General features: G+C 36.0%; 1 protein-coding gene across 3 annotated transcripts in view; it reads right to left on the bottom strand.

Moving 5' to 3' along the window:
- Positions 1–268: 268 nt before the first annotated feature.
- VGLL3 (vestigial like family member 3) overlaps positions 269–21833 on the bottom strand; it is a 60507-nt gene continuing 38942 nt past the window's right edge. For all 3 annotated transcript variants that reach the window (XM_072621642.1, XM_072621641.1, XM_072621643.1), the window contains exon 4: positions 269–5473. In XM_072621642.1, coding sequence (XP_072477743.1) covers positions 5430–5473 — 44 coding nt within the window. In that variant the 3' untranslated portion in view covers positions 269–5429. The remainder of the gene's footprint in view (positions 5474–21833) is intronic.

The raw sequence follows: 21833 nt of genomic DNA on the forward strand, positions 1-21833 counted from the left end.
AAGAGTGACACTTTGGGGTGAGATCCTGTGGCCACAGTGAGCATTAGATTTTATTAAAATGCACAAAGTCCTCCCAATAAATCAGCTGATAAGTTTGGAAGAACCCTCATGGAAAAAACTTTAGTTATATGGCCCCATATGTGGCCTATATAACTGAACTTCACTAGTACTTATAGTGCAAAGATTTATTTCATAACATAGTCCTTTACTGAATCATATAAATTTCTTGATTCTGGAATTAACCTTATAAAAAAAGAAAACAAGACACTGCAATTTACAAAGATATTTATAAGTTCTTTTGTTGAATATGAAGGAAACAAGAGTGCATTAGCTAATTGGAAAGAAATACAGAACAAAACAAAATGCTACATTAAAATATTATCATTAAAATTCACATTAAGTTATTTATTAAACAATGACACTTTTTAATACAAAGTTCTTCATCATTTCACATCACTTGCACATACTAGTGACAGTTTCATTGAAGGGATGATCAGAATTGGGAGGGGTGGGGGGGTATGTGTTTTTTGTTTGTTTGAGAAAATACCATCATTTGAAATTCAGTTTTTGAGAACAAAGATCCTGTCGGTGTGTTTTCATAGACATTTCATGCTCCTGAGATGTGCAAATCTTCCATTCTAGAAATGCAAACTTCAGCTAGCACGAAAACTGTTTGTAGATCTAACTAGCTTCAAGTTACTTTGCCTGCCAATATATGTTTTCTATATTAGTTTGTAGCTTCCCAATTTAATAATGTAAATTATAGAATTGCCACTGGAAGGTAATACTCCATTTTTCTGGTGGCAATTCACCTGCCCTAGTATTTAAGGATGAAAAAAAGAATCTTGTGAACATTTTTCTTTAAGAATACAAAGAAAAATCCAACTCTGTTGTTGCTTGAAAAATTGCTTGTGTGGACTATCATTTGTGAATTAGCTTAATTTGTTTTCAAGATTGTAATTATTTTCAGAAATCAAAATAGGTATAGATTAGCAATTAGTGATTACTGCCCTACCCAATCACATAAAGAAATAAACTCTATTAATAGAAGCCAAAGAAAAGTTCTGATGTTGATTATGTTCTACACAATCAAGTGAAGAATTCTCCTTCTATAAGAGTGGTCATTCACAAAATATCTTTCCTGATTTTTTTTCAAACAATTCTGTTTGCTACTAAACAGTCCTTGATCTCCTAGACAGCTTCATTTGTGTCACATGTGCTGTTACATTGGCATATCACACTTAGTGACCTTTGGAACCATTAGGAAGCAAGGAGCCATATTGAATTACTGGGCATATCAATTCCACTCACTGGCATAAGGAGACAACTAGTAGATGCAGCTTTTGACACTTTAAGACAAAACAGCAAAGAAATAAACACACAAAAAACTAGTATTATAGAAGATAAAAGATATCAAAGGATGTCTTTCTATCACACTGGAAAGAGTGCCTTTGACACAATCTCAGAAAGGATTAAAGAGAAAAAGTTTTTCAAAAGATTTGTAAATTTCTCCTGTTAGGTGAATGGTAATCTCATGTAAATCACATCTTCAAAGACAGGTGTTGTCATCATCAGTTTAAAAGTGCTTTAAAGTCATTTTATTACAGAATGAAAATGACTCTTCTCCAAAGATAGTGACCCACACAAGTAACATAGAAGAGGAACTTGTCCTCTTGGAAAGTTGTGAATATCTGCAGCCCTGTAGAATAAAAGGGTTGAGTACTTGCTCATACTATGCATTAAAACTGGTAAAGTACTTTCAGAAATGCTTTTTAAAAAAACCTTTACCCTCTTCTCTCTGCCTGAAAAGGTGATCAGTCACAGCATTTTTAATTGCCATCAATACTGCTTTATAACTGGAATGGTAGTAGTGAACTCTTTCCTTCTTCAATAACAGACACATTGTACACATCTGCTTTTAATAATTTCTTTTTTTTCCCTAAACTTGAGTAAATCTGCTGATGGAGATTACTTATAAAATATTTCCCTCCCCCTCATATGGAGCTTTTTTCTTCTACAAGATCCTACTACTTTTCTTCAAGCTAGCAGGTAAGGAAATTAATGGCCAACTTCAAATGTAGTATCTTTTAGCTCAGCTGTCAAGAAAACCTAAAACACAATGGGAAAAAATCCCAACTCTTGACATTCTAAGTCACCTGATTATATATAGCTACTTGAGGCAGAACTTTGGAGTCCCTGACAAATAAAATTAAATGACATGAAAATCTATAGAATCATCCACCATAAAAGGGTTAATTTATTTCTTTATGAATTGATGTGTTTAAGAAACCAGAGGATGTTGTGGGTTTTAAATTTTATTTCCCTCGCTAGTGAAAGCACGGAAATTCAAGAAGTTCTGAAAGTTTGACTTGTGGAAAATAACCAGGTCATAAGAATATAGACTGACCTGTGATTCCCAAGGTGAGGAACCTCCTTCTACAAATGCAGGCTGGCACCTTTTCTGCAACCTATAGCCTATAGAGTTGCCTAGAATATGGAGAGACTAAATGATTTGCCCAGGGTTTCATGGCAAGTATGTGTCAGAGGCAACACTTGAACCTAGGACTTCTTGTCTTAACTACAGAATAATGTCTGTGTGTGTGTGTGTGTGTGTGTGTGTGTGTGTTCATCCTTCCTTGCTGAAGAAGACCATGCTATCAGAGAAATAATGACATCACGTGCACTTGACTTTGTTTTGAGTGAGGGAGGGCTGTAGTTTATGGCAGAAATGGAAAAGGTTCTTTAAGGAACCTGTTTTATAGCCTACTTTGCCCAAATGACAGTCTGATGATTAATTAGTAATATATTGTAATCAAGGTTCTAGCATAAATCTTTGATACTCCCACTCTGAGTAGAAATGATGTTAAAATAAATGGATGCTGAAAAATGTAAGGACATGTGCTAATGGTTATAGTGTAATTTCTTCAGAACGTAGCTTCCACTTGCCATTCCAAATAACGGAATCCACTCAGTTAGCCAGGCTACAATTTCCTAAAGGGCAAACCCACATCCTACAGAATGAGTGGGAGACAGCTAAGTGGCTGACTGGATAAACACTGAACTTGGAGGGAGTTCAAATCCCACTTCATATACTAAACCTCAGCATCACTAAACCACAGCCTCAGTTTCCTTGTATGTAAAATGAGCACAATAATGGAGTTAACATATATACTACACTGCAAAACTTAGAGCGCTATGTAAACCTTAGCTATTATTATTAATGCCTATCACCCGTATATGAAAAGTACCCTAACTTTCGAGTATACATCAGAAAGAAATGAAGGTAATTCACAGGGGTATATTGTGTTAAAAGTTGTGTCCAGTTTAAAAGAAGAACTTTATGAAATTGAGACACAGTAAAACAGAAGGAAGGTAAAGGCCTGGAACTCAAAGGATATATATAGGAAAGAATACTCAGGTTACAAGAAGAACAGAAAAGATCATAAAATATAAGCACAGATCTGAAAATCAGCTATGAGAACCCAGCCTAGCCCAGTTTTTGGTGTTGTTTATCATACTAAGATATATACATACACAGAAATATATGCTTCAAGCTTTAAAGTGGTAATTTATTGTACGTTGAATTTCATAAAGGAGGGGAAAATGAGAAATCATCTCAACAAACAAAACTAAAAGTTCTTGGAGCTAATTTTTGAACTGTACTCATCTCTAGAAGTCACCAAATAAAGTAACAAGTTACATTTTTAACCACCAAAAACAGTAAGAAATGTCAATGCCTATTTTCGTTCTGCAAACTCTGAAGACATCACTGTGTTGATTCTCAATATCAGTTGCATTCTATACAAATCAATACATGAAATTTCATCTAGTTTCATCTGTGCCTTCCCTTCAGAATCCTCAATTTTTTTAGTTTATTAACACATTCCAAATGATCCTGATTAATAACCCAAATCAAATTCTTCCTTGTTTCAGATTACACCCATAGATTTGTCTTAGAAACGTTCACTTAAAAGAAAAAGGAAACAGTACAATTCAAGAACTGCAAAATTTATGCTTGTAATATTACAGAGTATACATATTCCATTTAAGTGGCATGAATAGGTACTGGACCTGTGATTTCACTGGCACAGGGACTCCAAAGTGAAGACAATCCCTCTAAAAATGCAAGTCAACAACTTCTCTTTAAAAATTAAGTTTTAGAAACCTCCATAAAGCAAGGAGGGGTTAAGGGACTTAACTAGTCCCAGAACGAGTATGTATCAGACTTGAGACTTGAATCCAGAATTCTGGATTCTGAGGAAAGTTTTCCATCTTCTCTGCCACAGCTATCTCTTGGTTTCAGATTCCAGGGGGGAAAAAAAATTGGAGTACTCTTATGAAATAACTATTAAGCTCACAGCTTTGTGATTTGTAGAGCACCTTGCTTAAAAACTTGGATATTTCCTCTCCAAATCTCTCAGGAGGAAAAAATAAAATCTGCTTAAATCAATGGGACTTTATGCTATCAAGAACAGATCATTTGAAAAAATGGACCTGACTCATTGGAACGAATGGTTACCAATTCTTTAGTGGGCCCAGAGGAATTCTGGATACACTTATGCAGGCTGGATGAGTTGGGAACATAATAATGATACTACAGACAAATTCTTTAGATGATGCCAAAGAAATGAAATATTCATTTTCTGCTCTACTATGAGCACTGAAGAACTTGCCTTTGAAACCATATACAAACCTAATACCTATACAAGCTAAGGACAAGAGTTGAAAGTTTCAACCCTTCAAGCGCTGTCATGTGAAGACAATACCAGGCTGGCTTGGCGATATGCTACCGTATTGAAAAGGAAAACTATCAAACACTTGAGGTAACCTGAAGAACATAGAAACACATCACATCACAGATATCTATAAGTAAGCATTTTTGTACATTGTTGCCAGTGCTTCTCTGAGAACAAGTTCTTTAAACAGAACTTAACAATTTTTACAATTTTTTAAAAAAAAATACATCCTTCTAAAATAGCCCATCAATGCTAGACCATACTTTCTGTATTTCTACAAAAATAGATGCACAGAGAGCTACAAAATTGTATTCCTGAAAGGATGAACATTGCCATTGTGGCTTGGCTTTTCCTGACAAACAAGGTAATTTGTTTAAAAGGAACAAAAAAAAATCAAAATTAAATCGAAAACAAACCATGCTATTGAAAAGAGCGAAGAGGAGGAGAGTTGCTCAAGTTCAGGTAGGGGAAGAATCAATCCATCAAACAAAGACAGTTTTTTCTTCAATATTCTAGGTTCCATTAAACCTTCTCAAGAAAAGGCTCCAAAACCAACCCAAAATGTCTGATTTTTCATCTTCTTCCATGTATATGTATCTTGTCCTCATGCAGAAATAAAGAAACACTGGTGACAGTTTCATGCCAGGTGTCCTGGGGTTCCCAACCCAGCTTTATTTGCTACAACTGTGTGCTTCAGAACCAAGGAGACTCCTTGCTCTTGTCCTGGTGCTGCAGACCTAGATGGGCAGAGAGACAAAGGAGGTGGCAAAACAGTTAAAAGAAGCTATTCTCACAAGTGGACACATACTGTATTTGGAAATGTAAAACAATCAAAAAAATTAAAGTGATGGCTCTCATTCATTCTTCTGTAGAGCCACCGAGTCAGAGAGACATGAATGGAAACATGGTCTCTAATATATAATTGTGTGACCTTACCAAAGTCACCTAATTTCTCTGACTCAGTTTCCTTATTTTTAAAATGAGGGAAATAATCTGTTTTTACCTCCCTCTCAAGGTTGTTATACGACAAAAACGAAATAAAGTACTTTGTAAACTTTAAAGTGACAGTGTTGTTTAGATGTTCAGTCATGTCTGATACTTTATGACTCCATCTGGAGTTTTCTTGGCAAAGACAGTGGAGTGGTTTACCATTTCCTTCTCCAGTTCATCTTACAGAAAAGGAAACTGAGGCAAACAGAGTTAAGTGACTTGCTTAGGGTCAAACAGCTAAGAAGTGTCTGAAGCCAGCTTTGAACTCAGGTGTTCTGGATTCCTGGCCCAGTGCTCACACTGTGCCACCTACCTGTCCTTAAAGTCACACACACACACACACACACACACACACACACACATACACACACACACACACACACACACACACACACACACACACACACACACACACACATACACACACATTTCTTTTGGACCAGGCCTGTGGTCTAGTCTTGGTAAGTGGCAAATCTCTATCTACCAAAGCAAGCCAACTCCTACTCTGCCACTTGTAGCCATAGGAAGTTACCTGAGGGCACTGAGACATGAAGTAACCTGCCAAGTGTCACACGGACTTAAACCTAGGTCTTGCTGATTCTGAGGCCAGCCCTGTTTCCACTATTACATGCTGTTGTACTGTTAAATGCATCCCAGTTACTGTGACTATACCTTCTAATCTGTTATTTCCCTAAGAAGAAAAGATAGCATGTTATCATTTTAAAACGGTAATGTATTTGGCACAAGGCTGAAGCTATTTTAAGAAACTAGGTGATAGAGTGAGTAGGGCATTGGACTTGGAGTCAGGAAGACCTGAGTTCAGATCTGGCCCCAGATACACTAGCTGTATATGAACCTGCACAAGTCACTTACCCTTTCCCTGCCTCAAATTCTTCTACTGTAAAATGGGGATAATAATAGCAAATGCTCCCCAGGACTGTTGTCAGGATCAGATGAAAAACTAAAGCACTATATATGTGTATGAGCTCTTATTATTGACCAGGAAACTCTGGAATCACACTAGCCCTTTGGACTTTCTGCACTGGGGATGGGGAGGAGAGGGAGTTAGCCTCTGGAAAATTGAGAAAGGTTTTGCTTTCTTAGAGAGAAAATTAATGATAGAAAGAAATGCACAAAACAATCTAATTTCTACTTCTGAAATTCTTTACAAAACAATTGGTGCTGCTAAATTACTGGACAACAATCAATTGGAATCAGAACTTTAGCATGTAAATTAGAGTTGTTATTAAATGGAGCTGACAATGAAGCTATCAGATATGTTGAGTAAAATGCTTCAAAAACACATGCTCCCATCTATTGGATTTCCACCGCACACTGACACCTTAAATAAAAATGGCCTGTGTGTCTCTTTGTATATTCAATCCATATTCAACATCTAATGTTTAAGAAAACATTTGTGGAAGAAGGGTAGTAAAACAAGCAGATGGTACGCTATGTGGTTAATCCTGTGTGTACTAATCAGTTTAGATCAGTGGTACCAAACTCAAATAGAAGTGAGGTCCCTAATCTATACCCAAGGATCCCTGTGAGTCACATATTGACATATATGCTAGCGATATTTTACTGCATTTTTATTTATTCATTTTATTTGTTAAATGTCTATTTAGTTATTTTTATTTGTTAAATATTCATTCATTCACTTATTTATATTATTTGTTAAATATTTCCCAATTGCATTTTAATCTAGTATGGGCCACATTCAAGAGTGTCGTGGGCCATGTGTTTGACACCTCTGGTTTAAACACAGGAAATCAGGATATCTACGCATGAAGTGCTACTTCAAACTGCCATCTGCTAATCTTTGTGACTGGGGTGTGACTGGCTCAGACCATAGAATCTGTTTATAGTTTCTGTGGTAGCTTCTTCTCTGGTTTGTGACTTTATGATCCAAATCCTAAATACCATAAGAGGGCAGGTAGAAACAGTCTGCTCTACTGTTCTTGATGGATGCTGTGTTGTTACTTTGCTAATTGAGACAATTTGCTGCACTGTTCCAATTTAGAGAGTTTGGGATGTGGGTGGCAGATTGTTTTATGTCACTGTTCACTCTTTAAATGGTCACTTTAACTTTTATATATTCCCAAAATAGCTGCAACAAATCCTTTTCATACCTTAAACTTGTCAAAGCATTTCATAAGACAACAGGGAGTTATAAAAACAGACACAATTAGAAAATATAATAGGGACACTTAAGGTGATCTAAAAAGCACATTATGGGACTAGGAAATAGACAAAGGGAAAGGTGAGATGTAGAAGCTTTTATCATGATTACAAACACCATTTACGGACCAAGGCATTGGCCTCTTTGTTAAAGTCAGCACTGCCTGAGTGAAGAAAGGATCAGAACTGTCTTTCAGGGAATCTGTTGCTACATATGGATAGCAGAAGCAACAATTTGCTTTACCCTCTTCTCAAATAATGGATCTTGTGCTTATCAGTCTAAGTTTCCTGTATTCATTTTAGAAATCATTTCATGGCAAAAATAATTTGCAGCCTTGAAACTATCCCAATTGAATAACCTATCCAATTCAAACTACCTTCACTGACAGTTTGCTGAGTTCATAAATATTTTTCTCATTATCAAAATGTCTTCTGAATGGCTTAGTGTTTCCATATTTGAAGACTACATCAATTTATGTAATACTAGGAATACAATTTATGAATGCTGCTGATAATACCGGGTAGTTTTGTTTCTTTTTTTTTTCTTTTTAATTCCATTCAATAAAAACAACAGCCTGCTTATGACTAATTCAATCATGACCATTACAGCAGGTCATTCTGGGTAGGTAACAGTAGCTAAGAGGTATTACTCAAAAAATTAATTACTGTTGTCATACAGCTTCAAAATGAAACTCTTAATGCTCTCTATAATTCATCAGAGACATTTGATGCAGATTCGCCCCCACTCCCAAATCAATTATTTTCTTTCTTATCTTGTTGGACTGATGGTTGCTCATGTAAACACTTCAATTTTTGGTGGGATACTATTAACCCTAAATGCATCTACTGTCATACAAGGTCAATATATTGGTTAGTTTAGATGAACTGGGTTTTTTGTGTTTTCTTTCTTTGTTTCATTGAAAGGCTTGTTTAAGAAAGGGGAAAGAACATATTCAGAAACAAGTGTGATATGAAGACAAAGGATCGTTAAAAATCAGTACACATATAATGAATTAGCTGTGTAAATGTTAGATATAGGAAGGCAATATTTATTTACAAACACCTCAAAACTTGCCTTATAGAATCTATTTCCCCATCATTGCTGCATTACTAGAAATTCTTTGTACTTCTTTCTCATCATCAACACACAGAAAATCATTTCACACCAGGGTTTGAATTGTCCTTATCAGATGCTCGGTGTTTCCTACTTTATTTCTATTTGGCTGTGGGTGCTCTGAATTAGATCTGTGGCTTACATGGCCAAGAGTTTTTTTTTTTTTTACTTCCTTGGACTATAAAACAAGCATACTCAACAATGCTCTCTTCTGTAAAGACAGACCCTTGCTAGGAAGGCATAACAGAATTTGCATTCTACTGCTATATACCAGTTATGCGATGATATCGGAAAATCAACCAGTCCTCCATGTTTTTCATAATTGAGTAGGAGGACCCAGTGTGGACCCCAGTGTCATGGATAGTTGGTTGTGTGCTATAACTCAAGTCACTACCCACCCTCACCATACTTTCCTTTGGCAATATGCTCATTTCAGAAATGATGGGGTCATGCCAAATGTGATGTAACATAAGGTATTTGGAGAGGCTTTCCCCTTCCCCACAGTTTCTTTTCACAAAATCCTCCATCAGTAGACCTTTCTTTTCATATGATAATATTGAGGGGGTGGGGAGCGGGGAGAGGGAGAAAGAGTTCCTAACCACAAAAGAGCTATGGATGCAGAATCTTGACATCTGGTAATTATTATTATGAAAGGTTAGAGCTCTTTTGGTTCAATTCAAATAAAAAGTGGACATGTTCATGCCATTTAGTTCTACTTTGGGAACAAAAAGTCAAATGCGCTTGCCTCACCCCATATCTATATTATATAATGATTCCCTACTAAGATGTAGTAAATAAATGTGTCCTATTATATAATGTTAACTATTGTAGTCAGATTGAGAGTGCTAGTTGGGTGCTTGTGCTAATTTTGGCCTAACAATTAACACCAAGAAAACACAGATGCTCCAACAACCACTGTCACACCATCCACATAGGGAACCATCAGGAGCAACAAATGGAGAAGTTTTGAATATTGTAGATAAGTTCATTTACCTTGGTAGTGTACTTCCCAAGGATGCACACATTGATAATGAGGTTGACACATGCACTGCCAGAGCTAGCTCAGTGTTTGGAAGGCTCCAAAGGAAAGTATGGGAGAGAAGAACTATTAAATTGATTACCAAGCTGAAAGTCTACAGAGCTGTTGTGCTGACCTCACAGGCTTTATGCCTGTGAAACATGGACAGTGTATCAGCGCCAAGCTAGGAAACTGAATAGCTTCCATTTGAATTGTCTTAGGATGATTCTGAAGATCACATGGCAGGATAAGATACCAGACCTTAAGGTCCTTTCTTGAACTAAACTGTCAAGCATTCAAACTCTACTTCAGAGTGTGCAACTCTGATGGGCTGGCCTAATTGTTCAAATGCAAAATGTACGCTTGCCAAAAAGACTATTTTATGGAAAACTTACACAGGGCAGGCACTCACATGGTGATCAGAAGAAGTAATCCAAGAACAACTCTCAAGGTACCTCTTAAGAACCTTGGAATTGATTATGTATCATGGGAGACAATGGCATAGGACCGGTCAGCCTAGTATGCCCACATGAGACAAGGTACTGTACTCTATGAGCTAAGCAGAACTGAAATAGCTCAAAAGAAATGCAAGATGTGCAGATTTAGAGAATTCACCCCAAATGTACACAGGGCCTATTGATCTGATCAGCCATAGTCAGACACACTGAAACTTGAGTCTAGCATAGTGATATCACTTTGGTCCTCTGAGAATGAAGGACAACAACCTCTAGTTGGGTGCTGTGTGCGGGGTGGCTAACTGAACAAACATACCAACTTTCACCTGTCACTGCTACTGGTTCATTTCTTATGAAGTCTTTACCCAAGTTCACTAACAATCTAGTGGGGATGGATATCTCAGAGACTATCATCCCAGATGTTGTTGTTCGGTTGTTTCACTCATGTCCAACTCTTCGTGAACCTTTTGGGGATTTTCTTGGCAAAAATACCGGGGGCAAAGATACTGCTATTTCCTTTTCCAAATCATTTTACAGATGAGGAAACTGAAGCAAACAGGGCTAGATGACTTGAACTCAGGAAAATGTGTCTCCTGATTCTAGGGCTGGCACTTTACCATACTAACTAGCCACCCTACTATTCAGATATTCTCTCTCTAATTAGTTCATCTCACCTCAACCTGAGTTGAGGAATATCTTTCCAATTCTGGTGGCCTTCCCCCTCTCTCATTCTCAAACTGAGAAATTATTAATTTGTACACAAGTTACTGTAAATGGTCACACATTTTAATAGAAATTTCAAATAGAACAAAAACTCAAGCATATAAAGGAACAGACTTACATTTACTTGCAAGATGTGTTGAGGGGAAGGAATAAAAGGTGGGGGAAAAAAAGCTTTTTTCACTTACATGGCCTCTCACTAACCAGAGGAGAAACAGGAAGTGAAAGGTGATGTGGAATCAATTCCAGTTGACTCACCAGACTCTGCAAGTGCCTGTTTCCAGTTAGCTTTGAATTCCAACCTGTCCCACCTGACTGTGCTTCTCCTTGCCTTCACGCAGTCTTTACCATGCCCTAAGTTCTCATTTTCTTTTATTTCCCTGCTTTTTGTCACAGAAGCAGCATCCAGATCTCCTTCCCTCTCATTCCCTCTGTGTACCTCCTCTGTGTCTAAGCCATGTGGCTTCATGGTAGAAGTTTATTCCAAAATCAAATGATCATTTCTATGTAAAATGTTCCAGCATATATGCACAGATATTTCCATTAACTCTTCTAATTCTTCCTTATAACATCTCTGAGAGCTGTAACACTATAGTTTCTTAAGAATTTTTCTCCTATGAATTCAACCCAAATCAACAAAATTTATTAAGCATCTATGATGTGCAATTTTATTAATCTGTATTTTCCCCCAGTTAACATTTTATGACTAATTGAGGGGAGGAGATGACTTTTTGTCTTTTGCCTCTTCTTGTCTTCTCAATAGTACCTGGCACATAGCAGGGACTTAAGGTCTATTGATCAGTTGGCTGTCATTTGAAGAGGAGGTACCCATCTGTATTGCAAGAAGTTTTTGTTTAAATATAAGTATAAAATAAATTTAAGTAAATTAATCTATTTTTATGCTTCTAACCAGAATGCCTTAAATACTCCCTGATACACAAGTCAGCTTTGAGTGCTGTACAATAAGAGAGATACACAGATCTGCTTTACAACACGATTTGGACGAAGATCGATGGAGTGACAAGAAGATTGGCTATGTGTTCAAATCCTGTTACCAGATACCCAATGTGACTATAGGTCACTTTACTTTCCTAGATCTCAGTTTCTTCACCTGTAAATGAGGGAATTAAGGTATCTTCCATCTTTAAATACTATGTTCCTAATACCATGACAGAAACTAGATCATTCTTACAACTGGAATCAATTTCATTTAAATCTTGTTATTTTACAAAACTCTTATTGTTAATGGTGATAAGAATGACTTTCTACCAAAAGCTTAGGGCTATCACATAAATTCCATTTAGCTAATAGAATAAGATCTATTAGGGGAGGAGATAACATCTTCACACAAAAATGGGTAGTAAGAAAAGGAAAAAAGCAGAAAGTTACATTCAAACTTAAGAAATAAAAGAAGAGTTTTATCCAACCTATGCATTATGAATGTATGATTAAGCCATGAATACTATTTAATAACTTTAGAGCTCTTTCTCCATTTTTAATACTTCAGAGCTAAGTAAACATTGTTCTTAAAATCACCTCAAAATATAAAGATATGTTCTAGTGACACCTGTTCATCCATCATGGCCCATCAGACTTTTTATCCTTTACTGAGCAAAAAGAAAAAATTAAAGATTTTAAGAGACAGATAAATAACTTATTGGCAGAAGAGAATTCTAGATTCCTAGATTACAGTAATGTTTCTGTATTGTCTGTTTGGATCACAATAATAGTTTCCCTGCTAGAAAATGTGTTTAAAACTATTTGAACTCTTTGAGATTTTAAATTTTAAAACAGACTCTAAATTTTGATCTAAAGTAGGATCCAAAACATTAACTTTTAAAGTGAGAATCACTGGAATTAATGTCACTAACACACTTTATTATGTTATTGTAATAAACTGCAAGCACCTGAGCACCTGGAGCAAGGTTTTGGCTTTTTGGTGTTTCGGGTTTTTTTTTAGCAGCAACGGGTCATTTAAGACCCAAGGGTTTCCTCTTTCACCCCTGTATTCCTACCCTTAGATATCAAGCTACCTTGGATCATCTACTCATTTAGACACTTCCTTCTCACCAAACCATATAGATCATTGGACCATAGATTTAGAGCAGGTCAACCTCTTAAAATTGATCTAGTCCCAATCCCTCAGTTAGCAAATGAGGAAACTGAGACCCAGAGAAGTTAAAAGGTTTGCCTAAAATCACATAGCCAGCAATAATAAAGCACTGAATGAAGTGAGAAAGATCTCAGTTCTGAACCTGTACCTGAGGAAGTGCCCACACTAGTCATGCTTACTCCAAACTGGCTTAGCCCATGGTCCCCTGGACTACTTCTCAAACTTTCCCCTATTTTGGCACTTTCCCCCATCCCTTTCTCCTTTTCAGCTCCCTTTTTGGATGGTGTTTCTTGTTTCACCCTAGTGAGGTGGCTAGATAGCATAGTGGGCAAGAGCACTGGTCTTGGAGTCAGGATCTGACTTCCAGTTTTCCCTCAGGTATTTATTAGCTGCTTAACCCCAGGCAAGAAACTTAACCTCTCTGTTTCAGTTTTCTCATCTATAACATGAAGATAATTATAGCACCTACTTCACAGGTTGAGAGGATCCAATGAGATGATATATACAGTGATTAGCAAAGCTTAAAGTGCTATAGAAATGCTAGTTATTATTCTTGTTATGTGTTGCTTAGCACACTGTAAATACTTAATTGCCCTTCCTTGCTTCCTTCCTTACTGGATCCCTTCCTTCCATACTTTAGGAGCAGGGTGACCATAGGTAAGTAACTTAACCTCACTGTTCTCCAGATTCCTCAAGTGCAGAACCAGGGTGTTGTAACCGATGATCACTGCGGTCCCTTTCAGCTTTAAATTCATATGACCATATGACCCATGGCCAGATCTCTCTTCCCTTTACCATGATCCCTTTCTATCATCATACATTATACACATCATATATTCTATCCTCTTCACCTGACAGTGACCTGCATTCCATCAACCTTCACATCTTTCTGGGTTTCTAAATGGAAGGATGAATAGGAAAACATTTTAGAACCAAATTTCACCACAAAGCTAAATCATTCCTTTTAAAAAGCATCCATGTACAATTATTGAAATGTAAGACGAAAACCACAGATGGGAGTTGCTTATGAGCATTAAAAGAAAGTTTTCATTTTGACAATCAAAAAATACATAATAGTAGAGATCATATTTGATAGAAACAAGTATAGAGAAATGAAGCAATACTATCTACCAATTCATCAAACTGTATTTCACTAACAAAATTAAAGATAACTTGGAAAACAATTCAAGGAAAGATAGAAGAGAGAGGAAAGAGGAAAAAGGGAAGGGGAGGGGAAGGAGAGAATGGAACAGAAGGGGAGGAGTCTAATAAAATTTCTTCCACAGACTTTTGCCTAGAACTGGAGAAGAAAACCAAAGATTTCCTGGATTAACTTGATGTAACTGAAACCACAAGTTATAGCACTCTCTGGAGATTCTAACTATCCAAACATCTGTTGAGTAACAAGAGTGCCAAATATGTATCTTTAAAGAGGTTTCTAGGTTATGCAGAGACAGTTTTATGATCCAGAAAACAGATAATCCAACTAAAAGAGGAGTTAATCTGGAACTACTACTTACTCATAAAATATAATTAAGAACACAAGAGGACAAGAAATCTTACACCTGGAAGCAGGAGTGATCAGAAGACACCTAAATAAAAAACTAGACTTCAAAACTACAGTAACACAAATGCATGGTTTCTTCAAATTAAATATTTATTTCTGTCACTAATTAAATCCAAATAAATGGTTCAGTTTTCAAAAATGAAAAAGATGAAAGAGCTAGAAAATATTTAGAAACCTCATACTTTTTTACATGCTACTATTTCCTTAAAGAGTTGAAAGATGCATAACATGGTGAACATAGAGTAGTACATAAATTTGAAATGATAACATCTTAAGAGGAAGAAAATGACTAGATACTGATTTGTGTGGTATTAATTGCATGCTTTTAAAATCATCAACCAGTTGGAGAGCAAAGGTTAAAAAAATCATCTTCAAATAGCAAAAAGGACAAAAATGAAAAAGAGGGTCTGCAACTGTTTCTCCCTGGTCAGTTCAAACAAGCAACTAATGTAACAAAAATGAAGTGGAAAAAATACAAAAATATTTATTGTATCAACTTTTCCTGAAAAATTCTGACCAATGCATAGCAATTACCACAAAGAAAATGTCAAGGAAACACTAATTAAGGAAAGGAAAATCTTTAGGCAAGCAACACCAAGCAGAGTCAGGGCAACACTAATATAGAAAGCAAAATCCTTTCCGAGAACAAGGGTTAAGGATTATGGGCTGTGAGGCAATAAAAAAATCAGAGAAAGTCAAGAAATACTTATAGAAAGCTTGGTGTCAGAATCAAATAGCCACAGGATAAGTTTCATAGATTAAAATGTCAGAAAGACATTTCATTGATGCAAATTAAACAGATTTGTCAATGCTGATCTATTCCTATAATCAATGATGAAGAACTACCTCATTTGAACCCTTACACTTCAATTAACACCCAGAATGTGCTGGAGGTAATGGGGGAAGAGGGGAATGGAATTTAAGAACAGAATGGGAATTAACAAAATGAAGTTAGAATCAGTGTCTGGGAGATAACAAGTCATCTGAGGTGAGATGATCTTAAAAGTCATGAAGATCATGTTGCAAGATGAAGAAATTTTGAAAAATGGGGGAAATGATGTATGATTTTAGTAGCACCAACGATAATTAAAACTCAATAACCACCTTCTCGTTGGTTTATAATCTTTAATAACTACACCTTCTTTCTCATAGTTATAAAATCTTTATGATACACAAAGGAATATGAGAACTTTCACAAATGGTTTTCTGCATTAGGGTATATGTTCATCATCATAAGACTGACTGAAATTAATCATCTGATCAGCTAACAAGAATTTATTAAGTGCTTACTATATACTAGGCCCTAAGCTAGGTTGGAGAGAAACAAAATACACAAGAAAAACAGTCCCTGTATTCAAGTCTATAATCTAGCTGGGGCAAATTAACATCTAAATATATAGATATATACAAAATAGAGACAAAGTATTTTGAGGCCAGAGATATAAAGGGCTGGCAGCTGGAGATTGGGAAAGGCCTCCTATAGAAAGTGGCACTTGAGCCCAGCTACAAAGGAAACTAGGGATTCTGAGACCCAGAAATGAGGAGAGAGTGTGTGGCAGATATGAGGACAGTTAGTGCAAAAGCACAGATATGAAAGATGGAGTATCCAGCATAAGGAATATCAATAAGGTCCATTTGATTGGATCACAGGGTACATGAAGAGGAACATTGAATAACACTGGAAATTAGGTTAGGGCCAGGTTGGGAACTTAAATGCCAAAAAAGAAGAGTTTATATTTTATCCCATATATTTATGGTTCCAATGGCACTTATTAAGTAGGGGAGTTATATGGTCAGGGTTGCACTTCAGGAAAATCAGTTTGGCAGCTGTGTAAAGCATGGCTTAGAGTGGTAAGAAACTTGAGGCAGGGCCAGGTAAGGAGAGATGATGTCTAAACTAGGGTGGGGGGAACGTGAGAGCACAAAAAGTAAAGATACAAGATGTGTTGTGGAGATAGAAACGATTTGGAGACAAGACACAAGGGGTAATTAAGAGGGAGGAGGAGAGAATGACAATGGAGCTGCAAGCCTGGAGGTAATAAAAAACAGGAGAAAATAACCCTTGGCAACTTGGAAGTTCATGGTGCCCTAGACTATAATATGGAAATTTGGAAAAAGAGAGAGTTTTAGGAGAAAGATAATACTGAGGTGATAATGAAAAGTTGAGATTGATACAAAGATTGCAAAAGTTAGTGAAAACAAAAATAGGGACCTTTGCAAGAGGGATGGGTTTTGGGGGATAATTAGTTTGTGATACGTGAAGTTAGAGATATCTATGAGTGTCCTGTATGCATATGAAGATAAAAAGTGGATCTCAAAAAGGGAGATAAGATCTGGAAATACAGATCTGGGAGTCATCAGCATAGAGATAATTAAAACCTGTTGTCAGATAAAGTCCCTGAGAGTAAAAAAGAAAAAGAGAGAAAAGAAATGCTCTGGATGGAGACTTGAGGTGCACACACAGGTGTACTGTGTGGATGCTGAGTCAACAAAAACGACCAACAAGTTATAGAGTCAGAGAGGTAATAAGAGAACCAAGTGATTACAGCGTCATGAAAACCCAGAAAACATCTCAGAGCTTCTCGGAGACTGGGTAGGGAGGGATAATTATTGTTCAACAGTTTAAAGCATTGTAGAAATGTAGAAACGGATGAGGAGTGAGAAACGTAAGAAAGGATGAGGGTGAGAAAAGCCCACCAGTTTGGGCAGTTACAAGATTACTAGTGACTTTGAAAAGGGCATTTTCAGGTTAAAGATCAAGTCAGAGTCCAGATTATAGAGTATTTAGAAGACAGGTATAAATAAGGAAGTGGAGACCATGAGGTCAGATAGCCTTTTCAAGGAATAGCTTGTAGTCAGAAAGGTTCGCTATAGTTTAAGTCAGCTCATGAGAACTGATAGTTAAATGTTCAATGGGAACATTTATACCTTGGAAATTGGCAAATGCTGAAAACAGATTGTCTAGACTTTTTAAAAGGGAGTGTTAATAAGGCAGATTAAACTTAAAAGTGTGCTGTGTGTATTTTTTTTTCTCCAGAAAGTTTGTTATTAAATATTTGTTAGCACACCAGTAAGTTTAAAGAATCCATGATGCTACTGTTTATTGTTTGTTGAGTTCCCCCTCCAAAAAAACCCCACATTTTTGACTCAGTAAAGCAAAATAACCTTGAAGATTTTCCTTCAATAAGAAGTCTTATAAAAATGTTAAAGTGATATACAATTTCTTCATAAATAGGACCATAATGAATATTATTTGCTCATCCACTTTCTGTGTATTTATGGAATACATAAAACAGGTGTTTTCACTAAAGTTGTTTTCTACTGTCATGGAGAATTTCTTATGCAGAATTATGAAAGAGATTCCCCATGAAAGAGGATGTTCTATAAATGCCCCTTTTCCAGATGACATATCATGTTGATGCATCAAAACCTAGAACATGAGGTCATAGACCTCTTCCATAAGATATGTAATTATACAAAAGAAATAAACATAACAATGTTGCCATGAAAAACTTAATTAGTAGAAAATGTCTATTTTCTAAGCTGAGATATGCAGTTGGAAGTCTAGCCCACTGAGTTAATGCACCAGTACATATAGGTGGGGAAGGGACTATAAATACAAAATGAATTGACTCCAGACTTTTGTAGGAGGAAGGGAGGATTAGGTTGCATTTGGGAAAATGTGCAGCATACTCAAATATCCAAAGCCTTCAAACAGATCTTTTTATTTTTAACACTTTTAACTTTTTTTTTTCAGGTAATTCAACAAGATTGAAAATCTTGGGACACTAGAATCTATGAAGAATCCAAGTTGTAGGTTATCTGTTTGGTAATGGAGAGGCACGTATGAGTAGACTTTAACATATTTCTAAAGATGATATCCTTTGCAAGAAATAGAGATTTTATGTAGTAAATATTTGGTTGAAGGAAGACATGGGCTGATCTTGTAGTGAAAGTGAAGTATAACATCAATAACCTGAGTATTGCAAGAGTGTCTATGAAATATAGCTATTCCATTCCAGAAAGAGGACTCTAGCATCTGGAAGAGATCCTATGTGGCTTCACAAATAAGAAAAGAAGAAAAGTGCAGAATTAAATACATATATATGTATATATATACATATATATATACACACATATATATGCATACATATTATACACACATATGTATATAAATATACAGATATGTGTTATACACATATACGTGTATGTATAAAGATATACAGATGTGTAGGTGTTGAAATTTGTTCTCATGGAAAAAATACAATCAGAGAAAATAACACTGATGCAAATCTCTCTGGGGCAAGAGAATTTTAAAATGGAATTCCTTCCTTTGAGCTGTTGTTTGTTTGTTTGTTTTCTGTCTCCTCACACATGATAATGAAAGCCCAAAACACTGCCAGGAAGATTCAAGATGTAATAGCACAGAAGCCTTGGCTCACTTGGGCTAAAATATGAATGCCTCAAACTCTATTAAATCATCAAACAAAAAAGTGTTAACACTGGCATTGTATAATCTTTATTTCAAAGGAAAAGAGTGAGAGAAAATTTTAGAAGCCAAAGACTCAGTCCTATTTATGAAGCATCTAATAGGGGATTTTGGTAACCTCAAAGAATATGTGATCTCAAACATGCAAAAATTCCCTTCCATAGTGCAGATTTCAACCCGTTCATTCCTCCTTATTCATGATTAGTCTTGTCCACATCCTCCCAGAAGATCCCCATAGAAGACTGTACTCTAGATTTAAAAATATTCTGTGAGCACAGGTTCTGCACTTATAACCTTCACTCTTCTTACATGACCAATCAACTTCTTTTACTGTTCAGATATTTTTGGATACTATATTTAATACCATTTCTTGTTGACAAGTCATCATTAATAATAGATTACAAGCAGAGGTGTGGTGGAAAATGTTTAACAACTGACTCTCTGGGGGGGAAAGAGTACACCCAGAAGACATATTTTTAAGTTTAATCTTCATTATTCATGTATTCTCCATCACTTTCTTGTTTACTCTGCATTATTTACATATTTTTCATCACTTTCTTAAGCCTGGATGATCAACAAAACAGTAAATCAAGTTGTGATTTATAGCACTTGCCAATCTCCAAGGTGTAAATTCTAACAAAGAAAATTAAACAATCAGCTCCTGCAAGTTATTTTAAACTGGCTCCAGCAAACCACTATATCCCATGCAGTGTAAATTCTTGCAATGACTTTAGGCTTATATGCAATTTTAATTAATCAGAGAACACAGAAATACAACATCACTAGAAGAGTATTGGTATTAAAAAAGAGGGGGTCTGTTGTGTCATTCATTGTTTCATAATGAAATTTGAGATAATTAAAAGCTCTATGCAGTTTCTCATATGTAACCCAGTCTACAGTGTTAATCCTATTTCATCCTGGGACCAGTTAATTGCCAAATCTGTAATATCCACCCATAAATTAACAGACTGTAAAATACATGTGTGTGTGTGTGTGTGTGTGTGTATATATGTATATATATATATATATATATATGTGTGTGTGTGTGTGTGTATCCATATTGCTATATCTATCATCTATCTATCTATCTATCTATCTATCTATCTATCTATCTATCTATCTATCTATCTATTTCTATATCATTTTTTCCCTTCAGGGTGAGTGGACCAATCCTATCTGGATTCTAGCATCATAGCTCTCTGATATGCTTTGTGAGGGAAAAGCAAAGGTAAGAAAGAAAATAAAGACAGGAAGACCAAAGTGACACATTAAACAGGTACCAGCTGGTAGTGAGAGAGCTTTGAGAGCACTAAAGGGTGACTGCCCAAAGTATTTTTAAAAAGGAAGAGGGGAGGTTATTTTATGTCTTTGAACCCGTCTGTTCTGGTACAATGCTTTGCATAGAGTAGGTGTTAATAAACATTTATTTAATTGAAAGTCAAAGAACTATAAAAAAAAAAAAAGATTATGTAGAGAGCAAAAATTAACCCTTATGTCCACCTCTTATTCACTATAAATATTTTATTGGAGTAATTGAAGGTTATAGGATCACCAACCTAGGGCTAGAAAGAACCTCAGAGGCCATTTAGTCTAAACCTTTCATTTCACAATGTAGGAAATTAAAGCCCAGACAGGTTGAGTGATGCCTTGAATTTTGGCTTTTAGCCCAGGTCCTCTGACTCTAAAGTCACTGTTCTTTGTTAGAGTCATCCTTGATGAAAATAAAAGATTTTCACAAGTAGTATTTGAAAGCAGACTATATCTTTGCAATGACAAAATTGAATGAACAATGAAGGGCATACAAAATTCTATTATTTTTAGTTGTTAGCAAGCTATCAAAAATTTTTGATTCAGTAGAGCTTGTAATCCATTAAAGTCCCTCCTCCAACGTATTTCCCATGTATATGATCAGATCATACAGTATTTTTTGCATATATACAGATACATATTCACATGTATATAGCCACACACATAAACACAAGTTAAATTTTGAAAGCCACTAAATTATTGATATAAAATAGGACAGCATTTTTTACCAAAAGTACTTGTCACTATCATATAGGATGTCTAGGACTAAGCCCAACGGAAGAATTTCATACCAATGGTGAATCTTCCTAATACTCCTACTTGTGAATGACATCATTCTGATTGCATCAAACTCTGGAACTTTTCAAAAATCTACTAAGTGTTATCCAAAATCACACAAAAGACTTTTGTATAGCTACACATGCAGGAAAAATAAATGGACAAAAATGGTTATTTTCCAAACTATGGTATGCAATAGAATGGATAGCTCATGCAGTTCCACACATTTGTACAAACTGTCCCCCATACCTGGAATAGATTATGTTTTGTTTTGTCAATATTTTTATCTTCCTTCAAATTTCATACATCTTGTACATGTACATTTTTGGATGGAAACTACAATTGGACAATGAGTCGGTCTCAGA

The sequence above is a fragment of the Notamacropus eugenii genome, chromosome 6 (genome assembly GCF_028372415.1).
Source record: "Notamacropus eugenii isolate mMacEug1 chromosome 6, mMacEug1.pri_v2, whole genome shotgun sequence".
Taxonomy (NCBI): domain Eukaryota; kingdom Metazoa; phylum Chordata; class Mammalia; order Diprotodontia; family Macropodidae; genus Notamacropus; species Notamacropus eugenii.